Raw genomic sequence first — 16,206 nt, 5'->3', positions numbered from 1 at the left:
AAATTCATCATACTTCATAATTTTACCATTCTCATTGATAATATCATTGACAAAAATGATTCCTCTTTCAAACATATTTTTCCAAAAGAAAGGCTTTCCATCTATTACAATATTAGAGTTCATCCATATTAACTGCTGCAAAATATCGTCTCTTTTTTCTGGCACATAAAATTGAAAACACCACTATGAGTGGATTGTTTCCTTTATGAACCCCGCCATGTTTCCCAGCAGACTCTCTGGGAGGGGATCACTTGTAAAAAAGGATACAATTTCTTTTGATACAGTACATGTTTTTTGTCCAACAGGACATTTGTGTACCACTCAATGTTTAAATACATCTTTGGAACAATTGATGCTTTTAAAGACAGACACATAGCTTCAAGGTTGAGAAGTTTCAGGCCCCCATATTCATACTCTTTGTACAAAACCTTTCTTTTAATCTTTTCTGGTTTGCCATTCCAGACAAAATCGAAGACCCTCCGCTCATAAATCTTAAAAAAGTTTTGTGATGGAGCTGGTAAAGACAAAAACAAATAAATAAATTGAGGAATAATTAACGAATTGGCAATAGACATTTTACCATACAAGGTTAGGGATTTCCCTTTCCATAATTGCATAATTTTATCCAGCTTTCTTAGTCGATTATCATAATTTACTGAGCCTAGATCTTCCAGATTTTCTGGGACAACACCACCAAGTATGTTAACTGGTCCATCTGTCCACAAAACAGGCACTTTGCATTCCATTCGAAAGGACGTTCCCTTTAGATTTCCGATCCTTAACATTTTACATTTATCATAATTAAGCTTAAGGCCAGATTGCTGTGAAAATATGTCCAAAAGATTAAGAAGGTTCCGCAAACAATGAGGAAAAATCTTATCTTTGTGAATCAGCCTTTTCTGACATGAACTTCATCAAGAACAAACACAGAACACGCCTCACTGATGCACATCTGCAAGACTCACTCAGAGTTGCAGTGTCAAGTTACACACCAGAGTACAACACACTAGTTAACAGCATGCAATGCCAGGCTTCCCACTAACTGACAAAGAAACAGATAACAGATTTGGTGTCCAGTTCAAAGTGTGACATGATTTAAAAATTTGAGAGTTTACTTTTGTATTTTACATGAGTTATTATTTGTACAAACATGGTGCAAAGTAATTCATGATTTGTTAAAAAATGTTAGTGGCTAGCTAGTTAAAATGGGATATTGTGATTTCACAAGACTGTCTTAGAAGTGATCATTTGAAAATGTTCAATTTGAAAAATGTGCACTTAGAGAAAATATAAAAATAAAGTGTTGCATATTGATATTTATCTGTTTCTATATATATTTATTGTGAGAAATCATTAAGATGATCAGTGTTTCCACAAAGATAAATATCATTAATTATTAATAACAACAGAGTTAAAGGTAAATTGAGCAAATTGGCTACTTCTGGCAATTTATTTAAGTGTGTATCTAACTGGTAGCCCTTCGCATTAATCAGTACCCAAGAAGTAGCCCTTGGTTTCAAAAAGGTTGGTGACCCCTGTTATAGACCGTATCTCTGTTGCTGCAGCAGCAGAGAGTTTATTCTGTCTTGACACTTTGTATTGATATTTTGTATTACATTCTTCCCTTAAATGATCATGTTTACAGTGATTGTTATATATGTATTTTGTACGTATTTCGCTTTGGATAAAAGCGTCTGCCAAATACTTCAACATAAACATATATAAACACCTGAAAGTCCTTATATCAGCTAAAACCACCAATCTGTTTCACTGGATTCAGAATAAAACCAAATGCTGTCTTACCCAACAATGTTAGTATTTGAATATTGTTACTTGAAGACTTATTCCTGGTTACAATTATACTGTTAAGAAAGTATTGTCTTATATTTTTCCTAAAATGAGAATGCACCATAATCAGTGGCGGCTGGTGAATTTTGTTTTAGATGGGGCTGAAAGTTTGTAAACCAAACCCCTGTAGGGGCGTCATCCTCCACCAGAAGATTTATTTGTGATTTTCACATACAAATATTGAAGATCTTTGCTCCTTCTCAACTCTGTGGTAATGTTATTTTCATAAAATACAACCAATAGTACCAATAGTACATTAATGTTAAATCTTACTTGTGAAAAGTAATCCCCCGATTCCTATTTTCAACAGTCCGCTCAACGCTGAACACCATCTTTGTTTTCTACCTGTCAACTGTCAGTTTAGGCTGCTCGCCGGCTCCTCATACTCCAGCTCATAAACTTACAATAAAACATGCTTTTCTTGCAGCGAAGTATAATTTTGGAGCAATTTAGTGGCCTTATTTGATGCACTCTGCTGCTACATTCATGCAGTATTAAGTCACCAGCTGGCTCTAATACGCTCCCTTCGGCACAATGTAAATCAGAAAATTCCTTAACAACCAAAAATGAACTTATTACCCTAATTTTGCCAAAATCCTCATCAGCTTTGGACCAACAACTCGACTTGCGGATCACAAAACAAACAAACAGGCACTCGGCGAGTCTAAAAAATCACTGTGGGAAACGATCAATTTCAAAAATATTTGGCAGACTCACAGATAAATGCATAACTAATATTTTAATAGGAATTCCAATCAAGTTTTTACTCACAGTCTCAAGACGAGCCATGCCTCGGCGGGGAGCAGCTTTTAAGCTCTTAACTGCTACAAACTTTCCTTGGCAAGATTGGATAACCCTCCAAAACAGAAATCAACGTCTGTGTTAGTGAGCCACTCGTGTAGAAAACATGGTCACTACCGCAGCTCTGTTCAGCTCTCCATTCCGCAATCATATGAGGCTTCCGGTCAAATAGTTGTCAGAAATCTTGTCTTTACAATCGAAAAAAGGTCTTCAGAGGATACAGGTAAACGAGTCCTTTCTTAGCACGTCAGGTTTCTTAGCCCCCAAGCAGCATACAACACAGCATGTTTATGCGGCGGAAAACTAAAAATCTAGTGAGGAAGTACAATACAGCATAAGGTATGCATCAAAGTTGGTAGCAATTATGGCGCTCTGAAGTCACCTGAGTGCCTTTTGACCAATTATTGAGAAGATCGCCTGAAACTAGGTTTGTCAAACTCTCTATACACGGCTTTGAAAATCACTCAAATGATTAATCAAAGCAATATAAATCAAATCGGTTTAGTTGATTAAACATTGCAGTCGTTTTGTTTTTATGAGTGGCTACACATTTAATGATAGCCAACGTTGGTAGCTAAACTCTGCCAAATCGCTATCATTAGTTGACAACAAACAAAGCTAAGTGAGGCTTGTGTTATATGGGGCAAATTTACACGCTCAAAACAGGAGGAAGAAAAAATGTAGCCGCATGAAGGTAGCTAACCGCCTCTTTAATCTTTTGACAAGTTTTTCGGATTGATGAACCTGGAAAATGAACTCTATATATTCACTGTAACAATAATATCAGATGGCAGAATATGCTAAATAAATCTTGTTTTTATAGAGTAATATCTTCATTCTGAGAACAACAATTGTTTTCTGTTTTGATTGAACAAAATTCAAACAAATAAAAACATCCAAACAAAGTGGTTGAAAACACTATTAACGTGCTAACCCTGACAGTCTGGAAAACTTCATTCACGTTCCAATAATTAAAAACTCTCGCATTAGCATCACATGTCAGAACTACAATAGAACTACTGTCACCTCCTCTTTTGATTTCTTCTGCAATTTGTGTAGACAGTAAACTAGTTAATACTTGCTGCTGGTTTCTAGCCTTGTAGCTGGGTTATTAATACTATAAATCAGTTACTTAATGGCTCTCCCTTTTATTTAGTTACTGGTTTTGTGTTTGGTGATATCTTAAAGCTGTCCAGTCTGCAGCCATGTTGTTTTCTTCTGCACAAGGCAGCTTTTTGAAGTACATTTACTTCCCTTGGGGCATTTAGAGGCATTTGACAGTGCAAAAAGACAGTTTTGTAATATAAGATGCAAAATGAATGTATTTTTTCATGCAGTCTTAGTATTACATGCATGCTTTCTTTACAAACCTGGATGATTACATTTATGCATCTTTCCACCAGGGCACAATATTCCCACTTATGTCAACAGTTGTCCAATTATTGAGCTTGGTCTTTCAGTCTCCCTGAACCCTCTGTATGTCTGGTGCGCACTAAACCAGCAGTTGCCATGGAAACAGACGGTCTGCGTAACCAATTCTTGTGGCCTTGCAGCACTTTTAAGCAGAACTTGGGGGTTGATCGGATCTATTAATTTGTTACATGTTGAGTTTTTCAGTGCAAAAGTGACCCTCGTTTGTCACTTTTGAACTCAAAGCAGCTTTTCTCTTTTAATTGCACTTACTAAAGCGTTTGAAGTGAGCTTCACCCTTTATCACCTGTATCTATACTGTAAAACATAACTGTTTTATGTTCTATATAAAAAAATGGCTTTAGAGATACTTTTTTTGTGTTGCAGCCTGAGAGTGAAGTGTCAACGACTGCAGAAGACTATTCCTCAGAGGTAAGATGATGTTTTTTTAATATTAGCAAGAAACTTTACACAGCTGTTTTTTGTTTTTTTTTACTTTTGCAGCCAAATATATATTAGATTTTCCAGCTTATAGATTTGTGTTACTCATACATGGGTAACTCTTATAAGTAGCCACATAATCTGTCCCCCAAATTACGTTTTTGGCTCACACTTTGTGAATTAGCAGGTCAATGGCTGCCGTGAGATGACGGACAATCTAATGACGTCCTCCAAGGATTTTATTTGGGTACAGTAATCCGATCAGGCAGCTCTGCTCGCTGCTCTAATAGTGAATCCGTCGTCTGCCGCTGCTGACTTTGCATTCATTTAACATGTTAAAGATTCACTAACCATGCCTTTCTAATGATTCGCTTTATACTAACATTTTTGAAAATAATCTTGGTGAGCAAGGTGACAACTTTAGTTATGGAAGGAGTGAATGCTGCATTCATATTAGAAGAGAGGAAGCATGAAGTGGACGTGCTCATGAATTAAGGGAATGAAAGCAGAGATGTGGTTAAAAAAATAATGTTATTTGGAGAATATTAATCATGATCGTATCCATTTTGTACAATGGAACTTCGTTTTACGGACTTAATTGGTTCTTGAACGGGGTTTGTAAATCAAAGTTTGTGTAGTGAAGCAACTTTCTCAATTAACAATGTAAATATAAATAATGGGTTCCAGGCTCAACGAAAGTCCATACTTTTGTGAAGCTTGTACACTTTGAACACAATATAAAGTGCTATACAGTACTGTATATCAAACAAACATAACAAGGAGGTGATGGATCATTTTTCTCTTCATTAACAAGCCAAACCAACAACAACAAGCTGCTGTCCTCTGTATGCACTGCTCTATCAGCACTCGCACACACACAAATGATCAGAATTCACAAAAATCTTCAACTTTAACAACCATAATGCTACAATAATAAACATTTAAAAAAGTAAAATCCATCCACTTACATTAACATTGGCAGAGGAGCTGAAGAAACAGAGAAAGAGAAGGAAGTGGACAGGGTTTGGGGCTGTGTTTTCATGTGTGTGCTTTTGTGCCACTGAACGACAGGTAGTGTCTTTTACTCTGCTGTAATGGCCGCCATGGTACTGTGTTCTCTCGTCGTCGTTGCATTTTTCTTTGTTTCTTGCATTGAACCAAGAGAGCACAGTCTACCAAGTCAAATTCCTTGTGTGTTAAACATACTTGGCCAATAAATCTGATTCCTAAATAGGCTGCTAGCATCTTTTTCCAGAAAAGTCTAGTCTCAACCCAAATTTAAACTTGCTATGGTAAATTAGAGGTACCGGTATTTGTACATCGAGGTTCCACTGTATTTCTAACAATAACTACGCATGCTCTCTCAAATCTCTCTGCTTATACAGCTAACTGCATTGGTGATGATTAATTAGCCTGTCTTCTTTTCACTAGCCTTAATATCTCCTATTTACCTGTTCAGGAGGAGGCGGAGCCCCTACCGGAGTTGATGAAGGGAGGCAGGATGCAGGACATCGCGGACGCGCTGGCGGTCAAGACCCAAGCAGTGGAGGAACTGAGTCAAGAGCTGGAGGAAATAAGGGCTGCATTTGGAACGGAAGGTGTGCAGAAGGTAAACGTCGACGAGATGGGAAATCTCATATCTTAGGATGTGTTCAAATGCTCAATGCTATCTTATGATTCGTAGCTGCAGGACTTTGAGGCCGCACTGAGGCAGAGAGATGGCATCATCACCCAGCTCACTGCAAACCTGCAGCAGGCTCGCAAAGAAAAAGACGAGATAATGAAAGAATTCCTGGAACTGACGAAGCAAAGCCAAAAACTCCAAATACAATTTCAGCAGGTGGTTTTTTAAAATTATATTATTTGGAATTGTACATGGTGTTATAGAACCTCAGCCTTTATTCACAGCTGCAAGCTGGGGAAACGATGAGGAACACCAGCCACAGCAGCACAGCAGCGGACCTCCTTCAGGCCAGACAGCAGCTAGTGCAGTACCAACTGCAGCTAGACGAAGCCAACAACGAAGCCAGGAAGAGCCAGGATAGGAGCCGTGAGCTCATCAGCCAGCTCCAGCACAAACTCAGCGACGTGGAGATGGTGAGAACTTCCAAGTAATGGTGAATAGAAAATGGATGTTCTTCTTGTTTGTCTAATGCTTGGCTTTTATTGTAGTCAGGGAGAAAATCAGAGGAGACATTAACACAAAGGATACATGAGAGGGATGTGCTTATAACTGAAAAGGAAAAGGTCATCATGAATCAGGAGCAGTCTCTGACACAGTTGAGAACAGCAGAGGAGGCTCTTGCCAAAACGTTGAAGGAGAAAAATCAGTTGATATCTGACCAGATGGCCATGATCAAAGAACACGAGCAGTCATTAAATCTCTTCCGAGAAGAAGTTGCTGTTTTGGGAAGGACAACAAATGACAGCATCATTCAGCCGTCTGATGATAAGGATTTGATTATAACAGAGCAAGAGAGAATCATTTCAGATCGGGATTGTTCTCTTAGCCAGCTGGAGGAGGAGCTGGAGACGTTGCAGCAAAACCTGTGTGGCCTCCAACAGCGAGTGGCCGCAAAGGAATTGGAGCTTGAAAGATGTCTGGGCGACCTGGAAGGCACTAAGCGTGATTTAGAAAGCTGTAAATGCGAAATGGAGAGATGTAAATTACAGCTGGAAAAAGAGCAAGATGAGCTGCAAAGCTGTAAAAGTGAGCTTGTGAGCTCTCGTGACAAGGAGCGAATGTCATCAGATGAGATCAAGCAGCTCATGGGAACAGTGGAGGACCTGCAGAGGCGCTGTCACCAGGGGAGTCTCTCTGAAGGAGACGCTGTGCAAAGAATGCAGGAGGATACCACCAGGAAGATGGATCTTCTCAGGGCAGAGCTTGACGAGATGTACGGACAGCAAATCGTCCACATGAAGCAGGAGGTCAACTTGCGTCACACGGTGCGTTTGGAGGAAATGGCGGCGGAACATCATGAAGAGATTGAGCTTCTTCAAGGACAAAGATCCACTGAGACGGAGACTCTCACTGTTAAGCTCAGGGAGCTTCAGGAGACATTAGATCAATCCCAATTGAGCCATAATAAAACCAAGCATGAACTTACTCAAGAAAAGCGCAACCTCAAAGTTAAAATTGAGAACCTCCATCGAGATCTTCGTTCAGCAAAGGAAAAAGTGGTACTGGTATCCAGCAGTTTTGTCTCGCAGGCGAACCATCAAAGCGAGATGCAGCGCCTTCAGGAGACCATTAGTGACCTGCAGTGCCAGCTGGTCGATGCTCACGAAGCTGCACTGGAGACCGAAACAAAGCACGAATCAGAGACGACTAACTACAAGATCAAGCTGGAGATGATGGAGAGGGAGAAGGATGCCGTTCTGGACCGCATGGCCGAATCGCAGGAAGCCGAGCTGGAGCGACTGCGAACTCAGCTTCTGTTCAGCCACGAGGAGGAGCTTGAGCAACTTAGAGAGAAACTCCAAAGAGAGAGCTTCCTCAACACTGAAAACCTCCTCAACGAAGCTTCTGTCAAACACCAAAAAGCTCTGGATGACCTTCGCCTGGCTTATGAAGATGAGCTGCATTTGTTACAAAGGGAGAAGTCTGCTTTTTCTACAGAGAGAGAAGAGCTCATGCACCAAATTCTTGGCCTCAAAGATGATCTGAAGCTGGCGTTAGACAGCTCCAAAGCAGATGAGCTCGTGCAGCAGCTTGAGGAGCTTCAGGTGGAGCTCAAAGATCTCAGGAAGGGAGGGGATCAGCGGGTGAGACTGGAGAGGGAAATCCAAATGTTACTGAAAAAGACGGAGGTGCTTGAAAATCAAACACGAGAGAAAGAACAATGTTGGGAAAGCCAACGAAAAGCACAGCAGCAGGACGTGGACTTGAAAATGGCCAAATTGGAGACACTTAAAGCGGAATATGGTCAAACGCAGCGCCAGGTGGCTGAGCTCAGTGAGCAAATCTTAAAGCAGCGCACCACGTTCTCCTTTGCCGAGAAGAACTTTGAAGTGAACTACCAGGAGCTAAAGGAGGAATACAAGAGCCTTGTGGAGGCTAAGACACAACTGGAGAAGAGAACGCTCAAGGAAGCGCTCGAGTATGAGGCCAAAATAGCCGGCCTCCAGTCACAAGTTCAGGAATTGGACAACATGAAGGTAAAAATGCAAGAGCAGTGCAGGGGGGTTGAAGAAGTAATGGTGCACAAAGATACTACTGAGCTCATGGAGAAGCTTAATGTTACACTGAGTGAGAAGGAAAGCCTTACTGTGAGGCTTTCTGAAGTTACAAAGCAACTGGTGTTGACTGAGGAGAAAGTGGGGCAGCTGGAAGAGGAACTGAAGGATGTGAGACAGAAAAATGCAAAGTTTGTCGCTCAAAATGAAAACCTGGTCCAAGAGTTTAAAAGAATGAGGAGTCAGGACAGAGAAGGAAGGGTTAAATCCCAGCAAGAAGAACTGAAGTCTGGGGGCTCTTTTGAGGACCATCACACTCTCATTCAGTCCGTTCGAGGCAAGATCGAGACTCCGCACTCACTTTCAGCAGAGAGAGACGGTATCCAGCAGAGGCTTTCTCCACCTCCTTCGGGGGAGGGTCCTGTCGAAGGACGAGTCCCGCAGAAGCTGTCAGTGTCGGGCTCAAACCGGCGCAAGAGGAGGCAGAGGTTGAAGCAGGAGCGCAAAGTGAGTGGCACCGAAGCTGGAAAGCAGGAGGAGGAGGAGGAGGAAGGCACAGCTGCAAGTGCTGCAGAACCAAAGATGCAGACACAGAGCCAGGTTCTCGGCGATGGGGATTCGGCTGCCGGCTGCCAGGGAGACGGCACCATCAAGCAGGTAATACACTCGCATGCATTCACTGCATCAGCCTTTTGTCTCGGCCCTGTTTTTCATGTTGCTCGCATGATGATGAAAGGGCATTTCACACTGAAATATGAGCAATGATCGTTCCTCACTAGAGGCACAATGATAATGGTTATAAATGTACTTTTTGCAAGCTTAGTCTCTAAGGTGCAGTGACAACCTAACTGTTGCGTCGATGCAATTGTTTTTATGTCTGTGCAACTCATTAATTGTGGTTGCTATTGCAGAAAAAAACATAAAATACAGCAACAAGTATTAAGACTCCATCAATATGCTGCTCATGTCTACTTTTAAATGGATTCTCTGCAAAATGTCTGTATGTTTGAAGCTGCTCGGCCTTAAAAAAAACAAAAACATCTTTGAGGTTTCTGTCCATTTTGCAGGAACAGTGAGTTGTTTAAGGTTAGAGGCCATTTTAACCCTGTCCTCACATGTGTGTTAAGTTGTATTAATTAAGCAAAAAGATACCATATCTCTTCCATTTTGCGTGCGTGCATGCTGGGGTGCGGGCGCTTTCTCACCTCCTGAGTTGGAACACCGGACTTAGTTTGCTGTCACGTGCCCTAATAGACAGTAGTATCACAACTGTTGCCATGGGAATGATTCTGAACGCCCTTAAAATAAAGACGCTAATAAAAAAAACGCATTCTAAAGTGAATAAAAAATTATGAAAGACTTCGGAGCATCTTAGGCATTAAAGTGAGAACAGTAAATACATTTCACTGCTGAGACTGATTTTTGGCAAATAATACAATGTGCATATTGCGCTTGTTTCTTCACCAGGTCAACAGACCCGAGGGAGAAAACCACTCAGGGTCAGTCGGATGTCTGGGAGTGGTGGAACAGACACCTGAGCATGTAAATATACATCATTTTATATAGTGTGTATGTATTTTCTATTGTACTAATTGTACTGCATTTTGCCAAGTATCCTGAAAGGTGCTTGTAAACCAAATTATCTATTTTTTTAAATTACTTTTGTTTACTAAATGTGCCAATTGCTTTTAAAAGGCTCATGTTATTATTATTTTTCTACCTCTAAAACACTACTTTGTGGTGTACATAGCATGTAATGGTGGTTCTTTGGTCAAAATCTTGCATACCGTATTTCCTTGAATAGCCGCAGGGGCGTTAATTAATTTAAAACCTCCTGTCACTCCTGCGTTTACCGGAAACCGGCGGGATGGCCGTGCATGCGGTAATTATTTTAAAACCTCTTCTCACTCCGGCGTTTACCAAAAGGAATCCATAAAATTTAGACGTGCGCTTTGAGTGTGATGTAAGCATACCATCATGAAAAGCACATTTAATTAAGAAAACGTTATTATGGTCTTACCAGTACTTATAAATGGAGTCCATTTGCAGCTCCTTCTGACAAAAAGCATCGATAACTTGTTTATAGAAGTCTTCATTATTTTCTTTTTTCCGTTTTAAAAGTCTCTGTCTCGATGGAGATATTCCTTTAATTATTACCTCCTGCTTCCATTGAAAGTCCCGTTTAGAAAACTGTTTTATTTTAGATACCGGTATGTAATTCTCCATGTTAGAAGGAAGAAAAAAAATCTCTTGCCGCGTGTGTTCACTTCTTCTGCAGTACCGGAAGTCGCAAGAAGGATCACTAGCGCGGCAGCGCCCTCTACCACCAGGAGGCGGGAGTCATTTAATGACTTATACAGTATTTCACACACGCAGCTACGGTATATTAATAAAACATAGCTTCTTACTGTTCTCTTTAGCATACTGTACCGGTATTCAATAGCTTGGACCTTAAATCCTACTGAATAGCTCTTTATCTTTTTTCCTTTGTGCGATTGTAAACTACTGAAAGCAGCTTCCTCCATTTTGAAAATGAGGACAGATGCGTCACTCGTGACGTAACGAATTTGACCCGGCGGAAGTTCTAGCCATATGCTAAATATTTTGCGAAACGAGTTTGACCCGGTGAAAATTATAGACATGCGATAATAAAATTAATATTTTGCGAAACGAATTTGATCCGGCTTCAATAATAAACCGGCGATAAGGCCAAGCATGCGTTAATTATTTTGAGAAACGAGTTTGACCCGGCAGTTATTCTAGACGTGCGAATACTATATTCCCTGCGCCAATTCAAGGAAATACGGTAGATTATATTTTATAGACAGTCTTCAAGCCACTTTCTGACTGTCTCTTCAGGATGCGCTGTTTTGTGGGCGGCCTTATTTATATGCCTCCACTTCGACTGCATCTTCTACCAGCCATCTTTGTTGTAGTTTTTAGTGCTTATATAACAAGCCTACTGTAAGATGTAAGTTCTTACTATACGCTACTTTGTATTACAAATGCCAACAGCGGAGGATGTATGTGCATGTACGAGCCAGTTTTCCCCGCCACAAGGGGATAGAAAAAAGGAAGTTATTGATTATAGCGTCTGACTACAATGGCGAACTCGCGCAACAGTCTTCGGGTAAATTTCTACCATATATGGAGACATCTGCTGGCGTCACGACTGGGAAAAATGTCACACGTGGGGGAAATTCCAAACGGCTCGTTTGGAGGAAGTATGAAGGAAGGCAATGTTGTTTAACAGATATCTCTGCCATGCCTCTATGGTCTGATTTTACATTTTCGGGGGTTATGCGGATCCCAAATACACAAAAACAGGTACCAATAGGTAAGAAAAGTTAGTTTTGCATAATAGGTCCCCTTTAAAAATGTTCTATTATAGAATAAACCATAACTAACTAACCATGACTAAAATCATTTCTATATTACACAGATGCCTAGAGGGCGCAACCTTTCCAATGTATTTTACACAGTATATCCCGCCCTCTTACGGCATCTCGTACGTAATTGCTATAAAAGTGATAAAAAAAGTTATTGAAGGAATTTCAGAACCATTGATGTATATCAGCAATCTATCATTTCAAACTGGCACATTCCCAGATGAAATGAAAATAGCAAAAGGTGTACTGATTTACAAGACTGGAGACAAACACTAATTTACAAATTACAGACCTGTTTCTTTACTACCACAGTTTTCAAAAATCATTGAAATATTATTCAACAACAGATTCATGAGCAAAAGTGGGAAAACTCACAGAAAACTAATATGGTTACAGAGCCAACGTTTCAACATCAAAGGCATTAATAAAAATAACAGAAGAAATTACCAACGCATTAGATGGTAAACAGTGTGCAGCCGCAGTATTTGCCGCAGTATTTATGGATCTAACAAAAGCATTTGACACGTTCAATCATAAAATCTTAATAAACAAATTAGAACGGTGTGGCATCAGAGGATTGGTTTTAAACTGGGTAAGAAGTTATTTAACCAACAGAAAGCAATACGTAAAGATAGGTGAAAATATGTCAACCGCGCTAAATATATCTTGCAGCGTACCCTAGGGATCAATACTGGGACCAAAATTGTTCAATCTTTAGATAAACATTTGTAAAATTACTGAGGACTTTAGGTTAGTGCTATTTACAGAAGACGCGACTGCTTTTTGTTCAGGAGAGAACACACGGAAGGTAATGCAGACAATACCAGAAGAAATGAATAAAATAAAAATATGGTTTGACAAAAACAGACTATCTTTGAATTTCAGTAAAACTAAAATAATGCCATTTGGTAACAGTAAAAGTGAAAGTCAAACACAAACACAAATATACGCAGTAGACATTGGATGAGTAAAAGAAACCAACTTTTTGGGTGTAATAATAGATGATAAAATGAACTGGAAATCTCATATAAAAATATACAAAATAAAGTGGCAATAAATATTTCAATAATGAATAAAGCAAAATATGTTCTAGACCAAAAATCACTCCATATTCTCTGCTGCTCGCAAGTGTCACCATATCTGAGTTATTGTGCAGAATTATGGGGAAATAATTACAAAACTACAATCAATTCACTAACTGTTACAAAAAAGGTCAGTTAGAATAATACATAATGTTGGATACAGAGAACATACAAAACCTTTATTTATTAAATCAAAAATATTAAAATGCAAAGACTTGGTGCATTTGCAAACAGCTAAATCTATGCACAAACAACATCAAAGGTGGCGGAATGGCAATTTTATAATTACATAGGCTGGGCAAATTAGCGCTAATGCATAATGCACAGGCAGTAGAGACCTCGGCTTTTTATTTATTGCTCAACAATGATGCTAATTGGCTTGTTCCTGTTTCCCGTCATTGAAGTGGGATTAGTTGAAATATGTCTAATAATGAATCATCACAGATGAGAAGCACAAACAAATGTGCTGTGCCATGTAATTTCATTTAAATCTGGCAATTATAATATATCACAAACAAGCTATGTGTATTCTCTTGTGCTTTGTATTTGTCATATTCTTACTTTTTCCAATATTAAGGGCGAGTGCAGGCTGCAGTTGGAGGCGCAACGAATCAGCCTGACTCAGATGCACACCGCCCAGCTGGAGCTGCTGCAGGAGGAGGCGGGCGACACTCAAAACCAGAAAGATGCAATGAGGGAAGGTGAGCTTACATGTCGTCCGTCTATTGTTTTATGTAATAAAGCCGGCTGTTATTAGCTTGTAATTTCCAGAGGGAACATTTAAGCCATTCTAATCTGTTCCACTGATTAGATCCAAAGGACCAGGGCAGCAAACTGGAAAGGTTGAAAATGGAGGCGCAGGAGAAGCAGCGCCGTCTGGAGGACAGTCACAGACAAGAGATAGAACGTGTCCAAGCGAGTCACAGACGAGAGATAGAGCGTGTCCGAGCTCACTACCAGCAGAGGGCCGTGGAGACGCAGGATCGCTACACCACCGAGATCCACATGCTGCAGCAGAGACTGCAGGAGGTCACAGGATTACAGGTGCACTACAGGTGAGGGTGCTTTACGAACGGGTGTATTTTCAGATATTCTCTTGTTTGAGCCATCTTTTACTAATGTTGCTTATTAACTGTAATGGATCCAATGATACTGTGAATAGCATTTGTGTCACCTCTGTGGGTTGTGGTCAAAATGCTTGGAAATACATGCTAGCATACATGCAATCCACACATTTTATCATCATTAGACAAATGGACAATTAGTTGTAGTTTTACACACACATGCAACACTAGGGATAAAAAAATTATGGAAAAACAAAAAAATTATGGATGCGACAATTGATCGGCCCTCGATCAGTATCCAACAGGTTTTTCTGTCTGTTTTTATATTTATTTATATAAAACTATGTAGTATTTATTTAATGACAATCACAAAAGCTAATGCTTTTAGCTGACAATTGATTTGTTTTTGGTCCTCTTGTTACGAACTGTTTGCCGTTGTTGGTCTGGACCCCAGAATGCAGGCAAAGTGCAGGTGTGGACCCACAACAAAAATAGTGCATCAGGGAAATGCACAGGAAGCACAGGGAAAGATATGCACTATGTTGAAGTACAAAGTAAAAGCATCATAAGAACACGAATGGGAAAGGAGTGACAAAAGAGGATGTGGAAAAAATATGCGCACTAAACAGAAAATAATGCAAAATTCAGGAAACTAATAATTAAGTCAAAACTGTGATTTGAAATTATGACACCCCTGGCCGACAGGCGACTAGCAGCTAACTGTGTATATTTGTACACAGTGTTGAGTCAGTCCCGCAAGTTCATAATCACCTCTATTGCCGCAAATAAAACTGTATCGCTTACAAGTATCAATATTACTGGAGGACAAGGCAAAACATTACACACTTTAAAGAAGGCATGTTCATCGCTAAACAAGCTGCTAAGATAGCTTGAAACAACTCAAGAAATAAGAGCTTAGTAAACTTTAATAAGTCTAGATAGAACTGCGTTACTGTAGAAAGAAAGCAACTATTAACAAGAAATTAATGACTAGAATCCTAGGAGTGGAGAGAGAGGATAATATAACTGCAACTGAGTAGCACCGACTGGTATTGCTGTGAAGTGGCCAGGCATATGTACAGTAAGGGAAGGGTGTATAGCTCCATATATCGTAGCATCAATACCAAGAGTGGTATCAGTATATGATCGATACTTGAGTGATTAGATTGATGTTTTCATTTTAAACATGTGTTAGAGGATTAATTTAAATCCTTTTGCCAGTGACTACAGGCGAAGTGTTGAACATGTTTGTCCAATAGCTGTTCAGGGACAGGCAGAGCCAAAACATGTATTATATTAGCTGGAGCTTGTTTACACCAATCACATAACACAGGTAGGCCATCATGTACAGTATCTTCGCTAATTGGACCTTGGTATAATAAGTGTGATGTATTAGCTTGTTTGAATAAGGCTGTGTCTAGCACAAATTAAATACTTATAAACTCTACTTAAGATCTATGTCCAATTATCCTCAGACAGACGCATACTCAAATGCCCCTCCCAAAGTGACTTAATTTAAGTAAAATACTCTGGGATTTGTTTATAGATTCGTGTAATTGAGCCTTTTAAAGTTGGAAGTGATGTCAAAAACACATCTAAAACTGTCAGTTGGTAAGTCCGTGAACCTAGGGAAAGTGTTGCGAACAAAACAGCGGATCTATAGATACCTAAAGAAATGTTGCTTAGGGAGTGAAAATGTATTACACAGTTGCTAAAAAGAGGTAAAACTGTTGTCAATGTAAAAATCTTTAATAATGTTGTTGATCCCCAGTCTTGACCGCCTTAAAAAGGCACTATGTATAAGAGAGGGCGGTAAAGCATGATTAGCATTGATGGGTGCAAGACTAGAAATAGTCTGTATACCAAAATAGCGCTTAAACTGAACCCAAATTCTGAATGAGGCATTTACGATTAAGGTAGATAAGTGAATGGGAGAGTGAGCCAGAGCTCCAAGAGAAACCGGTTTAGTTGAGATTGACTCCATATTGCAGC

General features: G+C 39.8%; 1 protein-coding gene across 7 annotated transcripts in view; it reads left to right on the top strand.

Annotated features, from left to right (window-relative positions):
• The window catches only part of akap9 (A kinase (PRKA) anchor protein 9), a 124,685-nt gene that overhangs the window by 43,206 nt on the left and 65,273 nt on the right, over positions 1-16,206 (top strand). For 6 of the 7 annotated variants that reach the window (XM_062047632.1, XM_062047629.1, XM_062047631.1 and 3 more), the window contains 9 exons: positions 4,447-4,491; positions 4,685-4,747; positions 5,960-6,109; positions 6,185-6,340; positions 6,409-6,597; positions 6,673-9,336; positions 10,147-10,221; positions 13,728-13,851; positions 13,962-14,205. In XM_062047632.1, the coding sequence (XP_061903616.1) occupies positions 4,447-4,491; positions 4,685-4,747; positions 5,960-6,109; positions 6,185-6,340; positions 6,409-6,597; positions 6,673-9,336; positions 10,147-10,221; positions 13,728-13,851; positions 13,962-14,205 (3,710 nt within the window). The remainder of the gene's footprint in view (positions 1-4,446; positions 4,492-4,684; positions 4,748-5,959; positions 6,110-6,184; positions 6,341-6,408; positions 6,598-6,672; positions 9,337-10,146; positions 10,222-13,727; positions 13,852-13,961; positions 14,206-16,206) is intronic. The other variant, XM_062047634.1, reaches the window with a different exon arrangement.

This window comes from Entelurus aequoreus, linkage group LG05, assembly GCF_033978785.1.
Source record: "Entelurus aequoreus isolate RoL-2023_Sb linkage group LG05, RoL_Eaeq_v1.1, whole genome shotgun sequence".
NCBI classification, from domain to species: Eukaryota; Metazoa; Chordata; class Actinopteri; order Syngnathiformes; family Syngnathidae; genus Entelurus; species Entelurus aequoreus.
The sequence above is the reverse complement of the archived record's forward strand: the minus strand, read 5'-3'. Positions and strand labels throughout refer to the sequence as shown.